The following is a 13,265-nucleotide window of genomic DNA, read 5'->3' on the forward strand; positions in this document are numbered from 1 at the left end:
ATTTTTAATTTAAAGGCAAAAGTGTAAAGTTAACCACTACCAGCAATTCATACATAAAGGTAAAAGGAGGTATAGAGGAACAGAAAGATTAATTGCTGTATTTACAGGAAATATACAAATACAAAGAAGAGAGTCATAGCTGCTCTGATTCTTATTTTAGTAACTGGTCATGAGGCTGTAGTTAAAATTTAGAACTTCCTTTGTTCACTAAATGGATGCTTAGATCCCTTTGCCCTTGGGCAATACTTCAGCTGGTCTTTTTTTTTAAAAAGTTAATACCTAGAAGGGTGACCTAAACCTTCATTTGTTGTGTCTGCATCTCCAGGGTTCTTCAGTGCGCCACCTTTTCTTTTTCTTCTGTTTTATTTTAAATTAATTTGTTGCTGGAGATTTCTGTTAACTCTTCATATCTAGTGAATTTTTCATTTCACATATTTTATTTTTCTTCTCTTGATGTTCCATCCGGATCTTCCTCTCTCCAGCTATTTATTGAGGTATAATTAACAAATAAAAATTGTTTATATTCAACTGTATATCTCAATACAACTTGATGTATTGATAAACACACACACACACAAACACACATTGTGAAATGATTACCAGTCAAGGTTATTAACATATCTGCCACCTCACATAGTTACGTTTCTTTTGGTATGTGGTGAGAACACTTAAGATGTACTCTTACCTCCCTGCCCTTGTGTCTCAGGTGTGGTCCCTGCCTGCTTGATGACATTGCTCTGTTCAAGCCTTTGGTGGGATCATGTGTTTGGGGGCTTTTTAGGGGCCCAGCTGCACTGGGGCACCGCACGCGGCCTGGGCAGGACATTTCCCAGCAAGGGCCGGAGGAGTTGCCATGCCTTCAGCCTGAATCAAATGTCAGAACCAGCCAGTGATGCTTCACCCTCTTGGGGATAACTTGCTTATCTTTTTAATGAATGTTCCTGGTTGGTTTTCACAAAAAAAAAAAAAAAAAAAAAAAAAAGATGTACTCTTAGCAAATTTCAAGTATACAGTACAGTATTATTAACTATAGTTACTATGCTGTACATTAGATCTCTAGAACATACTCATAACTGAAAATTTGTACACTTTGACCAACATTTTCTCATTCTTTGCCCTGCTCACCCCCAGCCCCTGACAACCTCCCTTCTACTCTCTACTTCTGTGAGTTTGACTCTTTTCAGATTCCACGTATAAGTGAGACCCAGACGGTCCTTGTCTTTCTGTGTCTGTTTTATTTCACTTGGAATAATATTCTCTGTGTTTATTCATGTTGTCCAAATGGCAGGATTTCCTCTTTTTAATGGCCTAATATTGTTCCATTTCCTTTTTGGTTGGGGAAAGGTTCCGCTTAAAATAAGACATCAGTTTTGGTTAGGAAAACTTGAAAAAATTAGAAACTTGTAACATGGTACCTGACACAGGTCCCTAATGTAGGTATTCTGGAGCATTCTAGTTCGTGCATATGATTTGTTAATCATAATAATAGATGGTTATTAGAGTGGAGGAGACATAATAGTTGACTCTCTTTTGTGTGCCAGTGCCCATGCAGTTTTCATTTAATCCTCTCAGTAACACTGAGGTAAGAAGTTTGCTCCTTGTATGGAAATTCTGAAAGGATAAGCAGATTGTCAAAGATCGTTGTCAAAGATCGTGACATAAAGAACCGTCTGGAAAATATTTCAATAGTATATGGCCTTTAAGTTCAAAGATAATACATTTGAGATGAAGACAAGCCGATATACCGGTGAAACAAATGCCAATGAATTCAAAGGGCAACAGAGAGTCATTGAATCTATTAGAGATGATATGTGTGGGAATAAGTTAGTGAAGAATTAGTGATAGAGCCAGTGCCATTTTCATAGACATCAAACTTTATCTGAAGGAAATTATTTGTGGATTGCCCAGTTAATTATCATTGTTCTTTTCAAGGAGAGTGTTTCTGAATATTGACACATTGTATACGGTTTTGTCAGCAGTTGGTAGCAAGACCTTCCAGTGTGAACTATATGGTGGCTCCTGTTACGGGTAATGATGTTGGAATTCGTAGAGCAGAAATTAAGCAAGGGATTCGTGAAGTCATTTTGTGTAAGGATCAAGATGGAAAAATTGGACTCAGGCTTAAATCAATAGATAATGTAAGTATTTTAAATACCTATTTGAATTTGTCTAAATATCTTACATAATTGATTAATGTTAAAATAATTTGAAATGGAAATGCTTTAATTACAATAGTGCATCTGTAGTTGAGAATATTTTAAATCTACTAACTTAAATTTGTTCAGTTGGGGGTGTTCTATTTTGCAGAGGCATAGTTGGGACTTCCAGCCACATTACTTTGAAAGATATTTTTCTTTTCTGAATATTCTAACTGGAATACATTTCACTGGCCTACATATATTATAATATACTTTGTATAATAGAATTGTGGCAATTAAATAGAGCAGATGTGAAGGTTAAGAAAAAACTGACCAATAATAGTCAATGTCGGTGTGATTTTTTTTTTTTTTTTGAGACAGAGTCTCGCTCTGTCGCCAGGCTGCAGTGCAGTGGCGCGATCTTGACTCACTGCAACCTCCATCTCCCGGATGTGTGTGCATTTTTAAACCAGATGACCAGTGTTTAACTTGTGAGGTGGTTTTTGCAGATTTGTTATTAACATCCTTCACATTTGAATTTAATAGGTCATTTTTTGAGTAAAAGTTTCTTTCTAATTAGGGCAGCCATTACTTTATAATTACCTCTCACCTTAATATGCTGAATATATGAAACGGGGTTACTCTCTGAGGAACCATTTAGAATTGTTAAGGACATGCTGAGTCTTTACCCCAATTTACAGTTTCAGCCTTATTGGATTCAGTTTCAGTCATACATCTGTAGCTTAGTGCATCCAGCCTTTCCACACAGAAAATGGTAAGTGTGGTGCACTGCTGTAAATGGAGGAGGCTGATCTTGGCAGGAAGCCCCAACCCTGCCTGCCCACCCAGGGGGCTGAGGCCATCATCGATGATGGCTTTGCTCACTTGTATCTTATTCAAAATACATCTGTGTGCTTGGTTGGGATGCTCTGACTTTGCTGCCCTTTCTCCAGAATCTTCAGGGAATAGAGTATACTGCTGCCCCTTCCACCAGGATTGCTCTTGTGTTCTTTCCTCTGTCCTAAAGAGAAAAGATACTTTTCATAGACCCCTTGGCCCTACTGTAGGAAATACTTGCAGTGGATTTGTTCACTTGGCCAAAGGGCATTTGTTCTTATATGGGGTGCTACCTAGTTCTTGCTTATCACTCTACAATGTAACAAGATACGTGATAGAAATGTGTCACCTAGCTTAGGATTGAAGTAGATGCACTTATATTTTACCAGGCTTATTCTTCTTTTATACTTATCTATTTATATTTTGTTCAACTTCTGATTGAGATTTTACGTAAGTAAAAATATCCATGTAAGTAGTTATTTGTTAACAGTACTTGAGTTTTCTGTATTTATTTCATTGTGTGTTCTTTATAAGCCTGCGCATGTGGATTTAATATGCCCATCTTTTTAGTCTGACAAATAAACTTTAATCTTACTTGATTATACACAATTTAGCCAATGAGTAAAAGAATGCTTCAGCTCAAAAGGTAGAATTATGACCTTAAACTGTCATTTATTAAGCTGTAAAAGAACTCATCAAACTTTTTAATATGTGACTTGCTTTTCCCCTAAATATGATTATGGACTGATAATCTGGTATTCTATCAGACTCATAGACACTTGCATTTATTAAAGTTGTCCCACTTTATTTTCCTTAGTTTTGTATTCCAAGTTGAATGGGGGGATTGTGGTTGGTCAGGTGGGTTATGATTTGGTATAAAAATTGCCATTGAAATCTCACTTTTTTGCCGTATTCTTTGGAGTTACTGTCTTGATAAATTTTTCAGTTTCTTTTGAGGTGATAACTGGATACACTCATATAGTTTTTCCTTTTTTTTTTTTTTTTTTGTCACTAGAGTTTTTAATATAAACAGTTGTTTCCTAATTTTCCAGCATTTTAAACCGTATCATAGTAGTGGTAAATGACAAAAATTATTTTCTTATTATCTAGGGTATATTTGTTCAGCTAGTCCAGGCTAATTCTCCAGCCTCATTGGTTGGTCTGAGATTTGGGGACCAAGTACTCCAGATCAATGGTGAAAACTGTGCAGGGTGGAGCTCGGATAAAGCGCACAAGGTGCTCAAACAGGCTTTTGGAGAGAAGATTACCATGACCATTCGTGACAGGTAAGCTGTTACTAAACAGCTCAAATGAAAATTCAATACTAGTTTTCCATTTTTTTGGACTTTCAGAGTCTGTGAATTTATTTTGTTACAGAAAATGATAAAATGTTATTGATGAGCCTTACAGTTTTGCAGCTGTGTGGTGCAGACTGTTTGTTTTTAAAGCATGTTTTTAAAGCATTCTGATACCTTATTTCAGAATTTATAGGACAAATCTCTCTAGAAAATAGAAAATGTTGGAGAAGTAACTGAGTAGCAGGGTATCTCTGGGCTCACTTTCCGACTTACTGCTTAGGTACATCTGGCCTAGTTTTATCAGGACTCTCAAATTGTAGACATACTATCACTATCACAGTGGTCCCTCATTGTGAGGGTCACAGCCCATGCAGACTTCCAAGTAGTGTGGGAGTTCTGAAAACCATATCAAGACTTTTGGGTAGTTATGAAGCAGTAGTTTCCAAGAACATGGAATATTCTGTTTAGCAGCTCATTCACTTAGACCTTAAACATTTAGCACGTGAAATAGGGGCCTCCATTTATTTTCTTGTCTACTCCGTACCCAATTAAGGGTAGACCTATATCACATCGTTATAGTAAGCTTTTGAGTTTTTGTTCCTTCTCAGTGAAACCTCTGTTTTATCTTTGTGTTTCCAGTTGCTCATTCAGTTTAGGTATTTAGTAAATGTTTCAGATGAATGTCCTTTTTACTCTAAGCAGAGTTTCAAAGAGTAAGTTGTACTAACAGGAAGAAATGCCTCTTCTGAATTTAATATTGTAAACACAAGTTTATCATAAAACCCTTATGCTAACATGATAACAGAGTTTATAGAGAATCAAGCAAATGTAACTGGTTTAACAACTTCAGAGGGACAGCTGGATGCCTTTTAATAATAGCTGCATGCCTTCCTTTCCAAAGGGGCTTGAGGAACTCAGTCTTACTGCTGCTCTAGTTTTTCTTTTCAAATAGAGCAATGTATAAAATTTTCAAAGTCAAGTTGTGAGAAATATTTTAAAGGTTTTAAACAAAAGAAATAGTTCGTAAATATGATTTGGCTGTAGAAAATACCAAAAGTTAATAAAAAATAAAAATTATTTTTACCACTGTGATTTAATTAAAAAGCTTATCTTATTCTTAATGCTGTAAAGTCTGATTAATTAAAGGAAAAACATATTGATAAAACCATATAAAGCAGTTGTCTTTGATACTTAAAGAAGGAAATACTGATTAGTAAATCAGTCAAACCATAATGAATAAACTTAAAAAAAACTTTTACACAAAGATGTTCTGTGAATATATAAAATCAGAGCTGTAAGTTGCTCTTATTTAGAAAGAGTGTTTATTATAAAAGTATCCAATATGGCAACATTTATGGTATATGAAATCCATTAAAATGTTTACCTTAGAATTAAGTTTTTAATATAACCTATTATGTTTGTAGGCCCTTTGAACGGACGATTACCATGCATAAGGATAGCACTGGACATGTTGGTTTTATCTTTAAAAATGGAAAAATAACATCCATAGTGAAAGATAGCTCTGCAGCCAGAAATGGTCTTCTCACAGAACATAACATCTGTGAAATCAATGGACAGAATGTCATTGGATTGAAGGTAAAGAACAGACTTTGTGCCATGTTCTGCTGCAGTTTTAGAAAATGTCTGTCTTTTGACTGTATTTAGGTGGTGCTGTTTTCACATTGACTTAGGTGGGAGATGGGGAACATGGGGCCTGGGCTCTTGCTCTGGCCAGTCACTGGAATTATCTGGGCTGTTATCTAGAACTACAGTTCCTATAACAAGGGGGCTGGAATAAATGATTTCAGAAGTACCTCACACTAGAATTCTGTGGAAATATGGGCAACAAAGATTTTTATGACATTCTAAATGAATAGTTGCCCAACATTTCTCAATCCAGGAATATAAGGAAATGAATAATAGTTTTGGTTCATATTAATACTTGATTTTTATAGTTTTTCTCCTCCACAAATTCCTAAATAAGTCTGTGTTAAGTCAAAAAGTTTTAAGCATGATCTCCTCATTTCACAGACTTTGATTTAGAATACACAGTTAACTAAGAGGAGATGGTAGTATTGTATATGGGGAAAATTATTTAATATTCAGAAAGGAAAAGGTTTTTTTTGACTAAAATATTCAACTCAGTTTACTTAAGCAATCTGGTTACTAGCTGTAAAATACTGTACAATTAAACTTGGTAAGAAATACTAGAAAAAATTAGAAATACCAAGCAGGATTTTAGAGATCTTAACAAAACGTAATAGGACATATATTTTGTATTTCTTTACCAAGACTGGCATAGTTTTGTATTTATTAAATAAAGCCTCTGTGGAATTAATTTTTAATATGTGTTTTTATCAGGACTCTCAAATTGCAGACATACTATCAACATCTGGGACTGTAGTTACTATTACAATCATGCCTGCTTTTATCTTTGAACATATTATTAAGCGGTAAGTAAACAATTTCTCAACTTAATGCATATGGTTGTGTGACTTAATATAAGCACTATAGTTTAATTCTCAGCCCTTTGGGTCTTTTACCTAAGGAATGAATACTGGTGCTTATCTAGAAATTTGAAGTAAGTTATTTAAGTCAGAGGGTTTGGTAAGGATGAGCTCTTACAACTTCCCAAGTATGGAATAAAATCCACATATACTTTCCTCAGTTTTGATATTGCCTAGTAGAAAAAAAGAATGCAAGGAAAAGTGGGCATGCTTTTAGCTTTCAATTTGCAGTACAATTGACTGCAGTTGCACTGCCTACCACTCCTCTGCTCAGTATAAATATAGTTGTAGTGGTTCGTACTGGAGAATTATTGCTGGTGGAATGCTAGGAGTAAGTTCCCCTTCTCTCCAGAATCTCAGGAAGCAGATAGACATGTGTGGTGTGTTGGTGCTATCTGTGCTCAGGAACTGGGGATTAGAAAGCCAAGTGATCAGAAATGAAAAGAGGCAACAAGGTTACTTCTATACAGCTTTTCGTATCCTAGCATCTACCATAGCTGTTTTTGTCAAGCCAGCTTGGAATCCTTCTTTCAGAAGCTCTATCAGGCATGTGAAAAGATTCATAAACATAACCATTGTAATGAAATTTTTATGTTGGCTTCTGGATAGAATGCACCTCCCTACCCTTGGAGGGGGTAAAAAGGAGTTATTGTCATGACTAATTGTTGTAAGGTTCTCTTTTCTTAAATCACTGATGGATCCCTCTACCCCAACTCATCACAGCCTTGTCATTTTCTGTTTTTTAAAAATCACCAGGTTTAATGTACAAGAATCCATTTGTATCCTAACTTCTCTAGCCAAATACAGATAGCCTTTCCCACTGAGTGTCTGTCAACAACTAGATTACCAGAGACTTCTGGACTCATTTAAAAGATCTTTTCCTTCTCTCCATTCACATTTGATGCTAACAGGTGCTAAATTGGAATTGGGAATTTTCATGGATTAACATAGCATTTTTGGAAACAAACAAAAAAAGAATCTCAGTATATAATAAAAGCACCTCTCTTGTAGGATGGCACCAAGCATTATGAAAAGCCTAATGGACCACACCATTCCTGAGGTTTAAAATTCATGGCACCATGGAAATGTAGCTGAACGTCTCCAGTTTCCTTCTTTGGCAACTTCTGTATTATGCACATGAAGCTTTCCCGGAGCCAGCAAGCATATGCTGCATGAGGACCTTTCTATCTTACATTATGGCTGGGAATCTTACTATTTCATCTGATACCTTGTTCAGATTTCAAAATAGTTGTAGCCTTATCCTGGTTTTACAGATTGGAAACTTTCAAGAGATTTACTGACTTTCCTAGAATAGTTTCTCTACTGGAAACCTGATGCTTTTATAAGCCATTGTGATTAGGATGACTGATATAGGCTTAGCTTTGTGTGAAAACCAGTCACCTTTCTCCTAGGTAATGAGTAGTGCTGTTCATATTACTTTAGTTCTATAGCATATTTGCATTTTTAACATGCTACCATAGTACATTTAGAATGATTGCCTTTGATTTTTTAAAAAAATTCTGTGTGTGTGTGTGTGTAAAATGCCAATTAAGAACACTGGTTTCATTCCATGTAAGCATTAAACAGTGTATGTAGGTTGCAAGAGATTGTGATGATTCTCAAATTTTAACTACCTTCATTTAATATGCTTAAACTGTCGCCTTAACTATGTTAAGCATCTAGACTAAAAGCCAAAATATAATTATTGCTGCCTTTCTAAAACCCAAAATGTAGTTCTCTATTAACCTGAAATGTACACTAGCCCAGAACAGTTTAATGGTACTTACTGAGCTATAGCATAGCTGCTTAGTTGTTTTTGAGATTTTTTAGTCAATGCATAATGGAAACTTCTTTCTTCTAAAAGTTGCCAGTACCACTTTGTGAGAAGTGAATCACTATATATTTAATGTAAAAGTTATTACACTAAACAGAATAAACTTTTGACTCCTCTTTTGTTCATTTGTGGATTAAGTGGTATGATACTTAATTTTGGCATTTGACTCTTAAGATTCTGTAACCTAGCTACTTTGGGATGGTCTTAGAATATTTTTCTGGTAACTTGTTCCATTTCCTGACTCCTTGCAAACAAAATGATAGTGACATTTTATCCTGACTTTTTTCTTCTTTTTGGTTTATGTCTATTCTAATTAAATATGTATACATAAAGTTACATTTTAGTCTGTCTGTTACTACATCATTTGCTTTCACCAAACTTATGCATGATCTAGAAGACAGGCAGGTGAAGTTCACTTTCAGCTATGGGAGACATCATTTCTCAGAACAAGCTTGACATTCAGGGGCCCTAAGAACAGCTCACAATGCTGAGACTGAGTGTCAGGAAAATTGCTTCCATCTGGGAACCCCAGATTACCAGGGCCAAGAGAGCTGGTTCACACCTGCCATGCAGCAGGAACTCATTGAGGTTACTGGCTGTCCCTAGCAATACCTAAGACCAGATAATACTTAATAACACTTGAAACTGACTTTGAAAATTCTATTAGTGTGGTCTGACTCAAGTTTTTTCTCCTATATTATACTACCTGTAAGATACAACGGTGTTTTTAAAGAGTACAGAAACAATAAGTCACACAATTAACCATGGTTCAGAGGTTGAATATAAAAGAAAATCTGCTACTGCTATACAGCTTACCTTGTTTGAAATTTAGAAGAGAAAAACAAAAATATTGGATTATGTACCTGAGTCTGAAGATAATTCCAAAAGTAATGGAATTACATTCGTATCACTAAATATGGTTTTCTAGAAGATGATTCTAGATTTGTGGTCTTAAAAACACTAGTCGTAAGTTATTTAAATAAAATGAAAACCGTTTTCTTTAGAGAAAAATATTTTTAATGTAGAAAAGATGAATAGCTATAATGAAATACAAACCGTTCCTATACACAGTAAACTTACTGTTATAAGAACTGCTAATCCTTCTCCAGGTTCTTAGAATCTGGGTACAGCATTATAGAAAGTAACCACTCTATGAAAACATACACCCAAAACCCGATGGGTAGCAATTGTGATAGATTAGGAAGACAAAACAGATTCAGAAGTAGCAGAGAATACTGCACATTTTCTTGGAAAATTCTTAATTGTTCAGTCTTTCTGACAAGTTTCCCTAGCCCAATTTATCTCTTAGCTGTTCTCTGCTACCCTGTCCTGTCTTCTGACAATCATCATACAGGGATGATCATCTGCCTTACAATGTAACATGTTTTCCCTAGCACTGCCACATTTTATCTGCCTTAAGAGAATGGCAACTAATGGCTTTCAAAGAAGTCACCATGATTTAGAAAGTTTAAAACCACAAATTTTCCATGTGGTAAAACTTCTTTTTTTTTTTTTTTGAGACGGAGTCTCGCTCTGTCGCCCAGGCTGGAGTGCAGTGGCCGGATCTCAGCTCACTGCAAGCTCCGCCTCCCGGGTTGACGCCATTCTCCTGCCTCAGCCTCCCAAGTAGCTGGGACTACAGGCGCCCGCCACCTCGCCTGGCTAGTTTTTTGTGTTTTTTAGTAGAGATGGGGTTTCACTGTGTTAGCCAGGATGGTCTCGATCTCCTGACCTCGTGATCCGCCCGTCTCGGCCTCCCAAAATGCTGGGATTACAGGCTTGAGCCACCGCGCCCGGCGTGGTAAAACTTCTAATTACTAGCATTGCACATTCACCAGTCTGTTTAAAAGTTTGGTTTAAAAATGCATTAAATAGAGTTCAACTTAATATTCAGGAGAGGAAAAGGCACTTAATACTGCAATTTCCAGAAAATAATTTGTCTGTCTTCCCCTCCTGTGATGATACTGCTACACTGTTCATTCATCCATATACATGTCACAGCACCTGAGAGAAAGAGACATTTTGGTTAGGTAGGAAGTTGACCAGGAGGCACCCAAAGCAAATTTTACTCTGATGATGACTCTTGCTTTGCTATTCATTTATTAAACAAGTAAGTTCTATTTTTTCTTGTCTTCTTCCTATAATAAAACCCTTGAATAAAAAATAATTGCTTGGTACAAAGATCTCGTGAGGAATAATAAACCATTTAAGTGTTAATCTAAAGCCAAAACAACTGGAAATTATGGATATAGTACAGAATGCAAATAAATACCTTGGCAAAGTAAGTATAATACAGGTATAACATGAGAAAAAGGAGACAGATGTGAAGGAAAAGGTGGGGAATTGGTGTAAGGTTATTGGTTTATTTCCTTTTCCACTGGAAGGGGTCAAATGACATTAAAGTTACTAAGTAGAGAACTAAAGTCACAAATAATTTCATTTTTTTGAAACAGTCTCGCTTTTGCTCTTACCCAGGCTGGAGTACAGTGGCATGATCAAGCTCACTGCAGCGTCTATCTCCTGGGCTCAAGCTATCCTCCCATCTTAGCCTCTTAAGTAGGTGGGACCACAGGCATGTGCCATCACACACTTGTCTAATATTTCTGATTTTTAGTAGAGATGAGGTTTTGCTATGTTGCCAAGGTTGGTTTCAAACTCTTGACCTCAAGCAATCCTCCCTCCTTGGCTTCCCAAAGTGCTGGCATTATAGGCCTAAGCCACTGAGCCTGGCCCAGAATTTTTAAGGTATACATTTAAGAAGAAATAACCATATGAAGTTGTAACACAGGGAAGAGAATGAAGGTAGGAAGTTACTGCTTACAGTGGGAAGTCAAGGGGTAACAGGAGACACTAGAAGAATTAAAAACCAAGTCCTCCAAATGATCAGAAAGCAAGAATTTGTAAGCAAACAATCGAGTGAATCTCCAAGAAATATTACTAAATGAAAAAAAGGCCGGAAAAGTTTAATATTATACTTCACATAAACAATTTTATACACATATATCCTCTCTTATTCACAGGACACACACTGGTAAAGTACTGTAAGGAGGACTGGGAGGTAGGAGTCAGCGGTTGAAAGAAGCCTTAATTTTCATCATAGTTCCCTTTGTATTGTTTCTGGGTTTCTTTTTTTCTTTCTTTTTTTTTTTTTTTTTTTTCCTTTTTTTACTATTCTAAAAATTTAAGATCATACTATTATCTTTTAAAAAATTATAGCTTTACAGTGGTTTTTAATTCTCCATATGAAAGTTAAAGACTTCCTTTTTGGAGTCTGATGCCTGTTAACATAAATCTAAATCCTGAGTAACCTACGAGATGCAGATCACCTGGCCAATCAAGAGGCTCCAGGGACATGTTTATAGCATGGGAAAACCATGGTGTTTTTTGCCCAAGAATAGTGTTCCCTGATGGAAAAGGCAGGCTTGAGTTCATTATCTTGAGAAAAAAGATCAGGACAACCGCAGTAGCTGCTTACCTGTGTGGCCCTGTATTCTCTCACTGATTTTTGCTCCAAGGAGGTCCCAAACAAGCAGTTCACCAGACTGACTTCCAGATAAAACGGAATTTCCATCCCAGACAAAGCACCTGCAAGAATGATTCAGAAATAGTCCTTTCTTCATCATGAAGGAAGGACTATATTAAGCTGGCCATTGTAAACCCAAATGAAGTGATCATGAACATGTCTGTAAATATCTTCGCCCCCAGTAACTCACAAACTATACCTCTGGGGCTCATCTGACGTCATGGAGGAGATGAGCATGCCTGTCTGCACATCAATGACATTAAGACAGCCATCTGCTCCTGTGCTGAGGACGTGGCGGCTATCTGCAACACAAGGTGAGACTCAGACATGAGTGACAGCTTCAGAATGTGGTTTAGATTATTCTGGATATTATTTCTGAGTCCAGTGGCCTAATCTCCACATTCATTCTCTTCAAAACCCTTGTATTTAAGCAATGACTATCCTCTCCTTGAAATGGTTCCAGCTGTTTCCAAGACGCAGGGATGAGATGACCCTTTATCTCAATGAGTTCACTGTTATCTTATAAATGAATTTCTCTAATGAGTTAAGGAATTAAAAATATCCAATCCTGCTTTTCTACCTGATGCAGATGCCACAAGTATACTGTACACTGGCATAAAGCAGTGTTAGCTATTGGCAAAACCTCTTTTATCAGCAGATAGTGTTTTTCTTTGTAAATTTTATTGTTTATTTCAAAATTAACAATATTGTTTATGTCAACATTCCAATTTACCTAGTATTATCTGTTTTAAAAAGGATAATATCTACCTGGGCTAAAAGCAGTGTCACATACAATCCCTGAATGGCATGGAATCTGGTGCATTAAGGTGGCCGTTGGGAGGTCCCAAATATTCACTGTGCCTTCTTTGGTGCCGGAAACTAACAGTGTGCTTGCAGGATTTAAACTGATTGTATCTACCTAAGGAAGAAAACACATTGATACATATTCCATTTAGATTTGTGGTCATTAGCTGTGTTTCTCTAGTCTGATTCAAATACGTAGTCATCATGATATAAATTAAACTCTATTGTGCAGTGTGCTGATGTTGCTAATGCAGATATATTTCAGCATCATCCTACTGATTAATAACATTTTTAAAATGAAATTAAATTCTTTATAAGCTAGTG

The 13,265-nt window shown here is 36.3% G+C and overlaps 2 protein-coding genes across 7 annotated transcripts in view; one reads left to right on the top strand and one right to left on the bottom strand.

The window, feature by feature from the left end:
• Nucleotides 1-8,965, top strand: part of SDCBP (syndecan binding protein) — a 29,784-nt gene extending 20,819 nt beyond the window's left edge. For 4 of the 6 annotated variants that reach the window (XM_010386790.1, XM_030937915.1, XM_010386791.2 and 1 more), the window contains exons 5-9: nt 1,977-2,138; nt 4,086-4,261; nt 5,698-5,869; nt 6,635-6,726; nt 7,792-8,965. In XM_010386790.1, the coding sequence (XP_010385092.1) occupies nt 1,977-2,138; nt 4,086-4,261; nt 5,698-5,869; nt 6,635-6,726; nt 7,792-7,846 (657 nt within the window). In that variant the 3' untranslated portion in view covers nt 7,847-8,965. The remainder of the gene's footprint in view (nt 1-1,976; nt 2,139-4,085; nt 4,262-5,697; nt 5,870-6,634; nt 6,727-7,791) is intronic. The other 2 variants (XM_010386793.1, XM_030937917.1) reach the window with 1 other exon arrangement.
• A 1,327-nt stretch (nt 8,966-10,292) lies between these two features.
• NSMAF (neutral sphingomyelinase activation associated factor) overlaps nt 10,293-13,265 on the bottom strand; it is a 74,097-nt gene continuing 71,124 nt past the window's right edge. The window contains 4 exon segments of the mRNA XM_010386794.2: nt 10,293-10,618; nt 12,090-12,199; nt 12,337-12,439; nt 12,906-13,056. Of these exon segments, the coding sequence (XP_010385096.1) occupies nt 10,524-10,618; nt 12,090-12,199; nt 12,337-12,439; nt 12,906-13,056 (459 nt within the window). The 3' untranslated portion in view covers nt 10,293-10,523.

This window comes from Rhinopithecus roxellana, chromosome 9 (assembly GCF_007565055.1).
Source record: "Rhinopithecus roxellana isolate Shanxi Qingling chromosome 9, ASM756505v1, whole genome shotgun sequence".
Taxonomy (NCBI): domain Eukaryota; kingdom Metazoa; phylum Chordata; class Mammalia; order Primates; family Cercopithecidae; genus Rhinopithecus; species Rhinopithecus roxellana.